The sequence below is a fragment of the Rhinoraja longicauda genome, chromosome 27, assembly GCF_053455715.1.
Source record: "Rhinoraja longicauda isolate Sanriku21f chromosome 27, sRhiLon1.1, whole genome shotgun sequence".
In the NCBI taxonomy this organism is placed as follows: Eukaryota; Metazoa; Chordata; class Chondrichthyes; order Rajiformes; family Arhynchobatidae; genus Rhinoraja; species Rhinoraja longicauda.
In genome coordinates, this window is record NC_135979.1 from 23,335,625 (window position 1) to 23,342,719 (window position 7,095).

Sequence of the window (7,095 nt, forward strand, 5' to 3'; positions counted from 1 at the left end):
CTGTGGTGAAAGGTTGCATATTGAGGGGTGACCACTCTAAATACAGGTCTGACTGAGTTACAGCACGTTACAACTGTCATTCACTGACTTATCTCACGGAGCAGATCCCAGGGGCTTCTCCTCTGCGTTTCCCTGAATTAGATGATCTATGTCTGCAATTGCTGACAGCTTCACACTGTGATTCTAAGAGACTTGACCCAGGTCCACCTATCATTGGACCTCGGCTACATTGAGGTGTGGGTTGAGGAGTGACTAGTAACGTTGCCACCACAGAAGTGGCAGCCAATGGGCAAGAGAGAGTCCAGACACACATGGTGCCATCACTGACATTACCACTGTCGAGTCCTCCACCACCAATGTCCTGGGGAGACACAAAATGCTGGAGTAACTCAGTGGGTCAGGCAGCATCTCAGCAGAGAAGGAATGGGTGACACTTTGGGTCGAGACTGATATCAGGGGAGGGGGTGGGAAAAAGGTAGGATGTAGTAGGAGACAGGAAGACAGTGGGAGAACTTGGAAGGGGGAGGGATAGAGAGGGACAGAGGAACTATAGCTAAACTCTCGTCGAAGAGAGGAGGCTAAACTCTCCCTCCCCCTTCCCAGTTCTCCCTCTAGTCTTCCTGTCTCCTACTACATCCTATCTTTGTCCCACCCCCTCCCCTGACATCAGTCTGAGGAAGGCTCTCGACCTGAAACGTCACCCATCCCTTCTCTCCTGAGGTGCTGCCTGACCCGTTGAGTTACTCCAGCATTTTGTGTCTACCTTCGATTTAAACCAGCATCTGCAGTTTTTTCCTGCACATCAATGTCCTGGAGGTCACCACTGACTCCACAGCTGGTGGGTCTGCCCACTTACACTTTGGCCATAGGATGGGGGTCCTGTGGTGGGTCTGACAGTGTGGGCTGGGTCCGCCACGAGGAGTGTCTGACACTGTGGGGAGGATCCAACTGTTGTGGAGGTTGAGGATGGGTCAGTGCGATGGAAGAGGAGGGAGGGTGAGACGGTTTGATGAGGTGGGATGGGTCTGACCTTTGGGAGTGCAGCGTGTACGTTGCATGTGATGGACAGTGAAACCAAGCCATTGCTGATATCTCCATCTTTGTGTGTGATCTGCAAGTTGTGATCAGCCAGCCAGGGGCCCACTGCAACACATGGCCACTGGAGGAGAGGCTCCCTTGATTTATGAGGCCAGTTGCAATAATGTTTTGCTCAGCGTAAACCCCAGGATGTGTATTTGGAGATCTCGGCAATGGTGGTGCCACAGGACCACAGGGTGTGTATTGGGGCTGAGATTACTGGGTGGCAAGGGCTCAGCTGACCAGCATGGCGCTACACTTGACACCAGCCAGTAGAGTTTGCCCCAGTTCTCCATGGATTCACACTCACCCAGGTTGTTTCATCGTCTCTCAAAACAAAGTGATCTTACTGTCAGCAGATCAGCTCCACACTGGGTTGTGTCACGAGTTGATTTAGTGATGGACACTGAGAGTGCACTGAGTGTTACCTGACGACCGGACACACATACACACATACACACACGGTCATTCACCAACAAGATCGGCGGCACGGTGGCACAGCAGTAGAGTTGCTGCCTTACAGCGAATGCAGCGCTGGAGACTCAGGTTCGATCCTGACTCAGGGCACCGTCTGTACAATGGTTGTACGTTCTCCCTGTGACCTGCGTGGGTTTTCTCCGAGATCTTCGGTTTCCTCCCACACTCCAAAGACGTACAGGTTTGTAGGTTAATTGACTGGGTAAATGTTAAAAAAAATTGTCCCAAGTGTGTGTAGGACAGTGTTAATGTGCGGGGATCGCTGGGCGGCTCAGACTCGGTGGGCCGAAGGGCCTGTTTCCGCGCTGTATCTCTAAATCTAAAAATAAATCTAAAAAGATCCTTTCTGTTTCGATGCTCGTTTATTAAGCTGATGAAACTGCAATGTTACAGTTCAATCACAATCACTGGAAGCACAGAACACATTGTGAGCTTTCCAAACATTGGTGTAACAAAACAATGTGAAATCAAGAGGGTAATACAGAGAGAGACAGTAATAATTCCAATCAGCACAATCTAAATCAAGAGCAGGATCAGCCTCCACCACAGGGACTTTCCCACAGTCCGTGTCTGCCCATCACCACCACCCCCCTGCCCCTGGCACTTTCTTGTCTACATGTGCGTGTCAGAGAGATGGCACCAAATGCCCTGGACACGGCTCTGTACTGCTGCACCTTTTAACTGGGATGCCCAACTGCTCCCGGTGAGGAAGGGCTTCGGCAGAATGGACAAGGAGGGTGTCAGGTTAAAGAGGGCGGACTTGTCCGTTCTGAGCAGTCCCTGGGCTTCAGTCAGGGGTCAGTGTGTGGGGCAGTGCCCTGGGGTTTACACCCTGCTGATCCCTGTAGACATCCACCATGGTTCCCCACATCCCGTCCCTCTCTCAAAGTGTGACGGAGAATGGCCGAGACTCTTGTGTATTGAGTTTGAAGCCATTACCCTGTCAGTGAGGGAGATGAGAAAGAGGAAGGACAGTGAGTTGTCCCTTACGCTGATGTAAACACCCCTTTATTCTGGAATCAACGTCACTGCTTCCACTGCTGATTTGGTTTAAAGAGGAAAGATTGCAAAGTAACGTTATATTCAGCTAGAGTAGTTTGAGGTAATAGTGTTCGTCTCTGCACATTTAAAAAAAAATTGTAGCCAAAACATTCAAAATAAGCAATCATTATTATTTTCAATTCGCACATTCCCTCCTGATGTAAATGTTGTTGATCTCCAATCAATGATGTTCCCTCCTTCACTGTAACACCCCTGACTGATCAACTCAATCTCACTGGTTTTTAGAACACGATCCCACATATTTACATCAGTTATCTCTCCGACAAAGGATTGTTTGATGTCAAAACCTCCACTGACTGAGTCTTGCTCCTGACCAATTATAAAATGACCAGACCCTTTCACAACCTGACCCTTTCCACCAACCTTCCGTAGACTGCGTCTCCCATTGACCCAGACTGTTATCTCACCCCCTTGAGACTCCCAGCTCACACACATGTGTCTCAGTAAAGCATTCATTTCTGGAAGGGAAAACGCAGCTACAACTTTTGTTATAAACAGGTAGAATTGTGACTTTGACGTTTGCCACAACAACAGTTCGTTATTGGAAGACCTTGTTGCATAGGACAGCAAACTGTAAGCATTAGTATCTTCAGAGGCTGCCCTGAGGCAGACGGTAAAGGCGGCCAAACTGGAGAAGTCGGATGCATACAACCTGATGAATGTGGTGTTTGTTTTCATGTTGGTGATGAATGATTTCCCATCCAAGCCTGTAATATGTTATATTGTTAGAGTTAGATTGTTAAATTGTAGTATCCCCCCCCCCAATAACAAGCAGGAGATGGAGGAACAGATTTGTAGACAGATTGCTATAAGATTACAAAGCACGAGGGTTGTCCAAGTGGGCGGCTTTAACTCCCCAATATTGACTGGGACTTGCTCAGTATCAAAGGCTTAGTTGAGGCAGAATTTGTTAGGTGTATTCGATAGGGTTTCTTGAAACAGCATGTGGATAATTCAACCTGAGAAGTGAACATACTTACTCCATCTAGCACATACTGTCTTTTAAAAAAACAGTATCTGCAGTTCCATGTGTTCAAATACTGGACCGTGTGTTGGGAAATGAGCCTGGCCAGGTGACTGGTGTTTAAGTGGAAGAACATTTTGAAGATAGTGACCACAACTCCATGAGTTTTAAGATTACTTTGAATAGGGAAAAGGCTGGACCTTGTGGGAAGGTACTAAATTGGAATAAAGCAAATGACATTGTTATGAGGCGGGAGGTTGGGAGGGTGTACTGTGAGCAGTGGTTATTGGGTTTGTTCACACCTCACATGGGGGGATTGAAAGAAGCTTGAAAGCGCATACCAACAGACTCAGGAACAGTTTCTTCCCCTCAGTTATCTGGCTTCTGAATGGGCCTTCCATAAGCAAGGGTTCAATTCATATCTACCATTAGACTTTGTCTAAGGACCTGAGAATATTATACTCTATATTCTGCACAATGTATTTCACCTTTGGTCTATGTAATGTGCTTGAATTTTACTTGATTGTGTCTATGTATGGCATAGCTGATCTGTGCCTCGGTACACATGGCAATAATAAACCTATCTAAACTATACATGCGGGACACCATTCATGATGGGGAATACCTTCTCATTGCGACTCTCAGCTCCTGCCAGACAAACGGGTGCCAGACCAGCTCAATAAATTGCCTCCAATTTCATGAGCTGTGAATTGAGCCGAGCCTTTCACGAGGGAGATGAACTCACAACTTGTGGACATTTAGGTAAATAATAGGATGGCCGTCCTTTCAAAATATCCAGTCAGAGCCACCGGCCGTGACCAACCCTCCACTAATCTGTGCTCGCTCTCTCTGACCTGAACCTCCATTCCCGACATGCGAGGAAAGGCTGGTGTGATTGTAGGCGACTGCTCCATAATTCCCAGCTTCTCATAGGGTCCTTTGAGAAAGTGTTGAAGAGGTTCACCAGGACATTGCCTGGATTAGTGCGCATTAGGTACAAAGAGAGTTGGGATAAACATGAGTTATAGTCATAGAGTTACAGAATGCTGGAGTAACTCAGTGGGACAGGCAACACCGCTGGAGAGAAGAAATGGGTGAAGTTTTGGGTCGAGACCCTTCTTCATACTTCAGACGGAAAAGGGTCTCAACCCAAAACATCACCCATTCCTTCTCTCCAGAGATGCTGCCTGTCCCACTGCGTTACCCCAGCATTTTGTGTCTGTCTTCGGTTCAAACCAGCATCTGCAATTCCTTCCTACACAAGTCATACAGTGTGGAAATTGACCGTTCAGCCTAACTTGCCCACAATGATGAATATGACCCATCTACACTCGTCCCACTTGCCTGCATTTGGCCCATATCCCTCTAAACCTGTCCTATCCAGATCCCGGTCTAATTGCTTCTTAAATGTTGCGATAGTCCTTACCTCAACTACCTCCTCTGGCAGCTTGTTCCATACACCCACCATCCTTTGTGTCACAAAGTTACCCCTCAGATTCCTATAACATATTTCCCCCTTCACCTTAAACCTATGCCTCTAGTTCTCGACTCCCCTGCAAGAGACTGCATCTACCCAATCTATTCCTCTCATAATTTTATACACCTCTGTAAGACTGCCCCTCATCCTCCTGTGCTCCTAGGAATAGTGACCCAGCCTGCTCAACCTCCCCCGATAGCTCAGATGCTCGAGTCCTAACAACATCCTTGTAAATCTCTGCACCCTTTTCAACTTAACGACATCTTTCCTAAAGCATGGTGCCCATAACTGACTCAATACACTAAATGCAGCCTCACCAACTACAAAGATCCCAATAATCTGATGCAGGGAAGAACAACAAATTTTGGGAGTTATCACAAAAAGCTGGAGTAACTCAGCGGATCAGGCAGCATCTCAAGAGAGAAGGAATGGGTGATGTTTCAGTCTGAAGAAGGGTCTCGACCCAAAATGTCACCCATTCCTTCTCTTCTGAGATGCTGCCTGACCCACTGAGTTACTCCAGCTTTTTGTGATACCTTCGATTTGTACCAGCATCTGCAGTTATTTTCCTACATAACTTTGGAAGTCGATGTTTTTCATACAGTGCACTCAATGAGTTCACTGGCTCCCACCCACCAATAATGTCAAAGTGTTGTCACATTCCTGTCCTATCAAACAGGCTTGGGGAGACCCTGGGGTCTTCCTGCTAGTGACTCAGGGCCACTAGGAGAGGCTTGCTGCCTCGGCACAGACTGGGAATGGAATCTGGGATCCCGCTACTTTGCATGCTCCTCAGTACCTCTGTCATCAGGTGCACCATGACTGATGCTTGCACTCAGCAACTCCTCACATTAGAAAAAGTACTAACCTGCACTGTCAGATTCTGACAGGTAAATGCACATCACAAGCACAAATGGAACGAAGGGTTTCATCCTGTCTCCAACCTGTTAAGACAAAGAATTCCTAATTCATTTAATTTCACTTGGTGTCAATCCATTGAAACTCAGGACCAGCAGCCAGTCCCGTGTGTCAGCAACGCACAAACAGCCCCTCTGGTACTCACTGTATCTGTCTCCAACAAGCCGGTCTCACCTCAGGTGAGTGATGGTAAGAAGTATTTCACTGTGGGTGGGCGTTCCTCTGTTTTCAAATGACATTTCTGTCATGAGCAGGTGTCAATGTTTTGGAACCAAAAGAAATATCACTGACTCTCCCTGCCTTGTCGCAGTTGCGATGGAGAATGTCAACGAGCTGGTTTTACTATGAAGATGTGATACAATGCTCATTATTCCGCCCTGCCTGACACACACCCACAGCCACGCCTGAGAAACACGTCCCCAGTGAAAGGCATTCAGAATGTGGTCCTGGGAATAATTACATAAAAATGGGGAGCTCATCTCCGCACATACTGTGGACACAATAGTGTCCATGCACCCTCTCCCCACATACCAAATGAAGACTTGGTGCCGGATTATAACAGGTCTGGAAGTAGTAAGTTTGTCGGCATCTTTAACCAGATGGCGAGCAGCCATTTTTTTCTGTTTCCTGCTGTACTGGCGAATCTCAAAGATCTCTGAAGATTTAGGATGAGGTGTCAAAACAAGGAACTGCAGATGCTGGTTTACAAAAATAGACACAAAATGCTGAAGTTAATTGGCTTCTGTCAATTGTGTGGCATAGAACTAGTGCGCGGGTGATAGTTGGCATCTGTAGAGAACAGGAATAGGTGGCATTTTGGGTCCTTGTGAGGGGTCTTGACCCAGAACATCGCCTCTCTGTGTTCTCTAGAGATACTGCCTGATCCGATGAGTTACTCCAGCACTTTGCATCTTATTTAGGATAAGCTGTTCACAGTTGTTATAATCCCCACTTGTCTATGGTTCCCGGAGCCAGTGAAAACACCAATAGCTCGTGACTCCAGTCCCAATTTCCCCCTCCCTTACAACAATTGGTTATAAGGCACCAAATCAGTAAAACTTTTCGGTCTGCAGTAGACAACATGTAGCAGAAATGAATAATATATATTAACAATATATAT

General features: G+C 47.0%; 1 protein-coding gene across 1 annotated transcript; it reads right to left on the minus strand.

Annotated features, from left to right (window-relative positions):
• Positions 1–2,706: 2,706 nt before the first annotated feature.
• On the minus strand, positions 2,707–5,995 carry LOC144606762 (mucosal pentraxin-like). Its single transcript, XM_078423110.1, has 2 exons — positions 5,926–5,995; positions 2,707–3,323 (listed from the first exon to the last, which is right to left on the minus strand). Exons 1-2 carry the CDS (start codon positions 5,987–5,989, stop codon positions 2,707–2,709), a joined length of 681 nt encoding a protein of 226 aa, XP_078279236.1. The 5' UTR covers positions 5,990–5,995.
• Positions 5,996–7,095: the final 1,100 nt, after the last annotated feature.

What these genes read in the sequence shown, in the direction of transcription:
- LOC144606762 (XM_078423110.1), bottom strand. Translation starts at nt 5,989, where the DNA reads ATGAAACCCTTCGTTCCATTTGTGCTTGTGATGTGCATTTACCTGTCA. An exon ending in GTCAGAATCTGACAGTGCAG is followed by an intron (nt 3,324 to 5,925) that starts GTTAGTACTTTT and finishes AACATATTACAG; the next exon opens with GCTTGGATGGGAAATCATTC.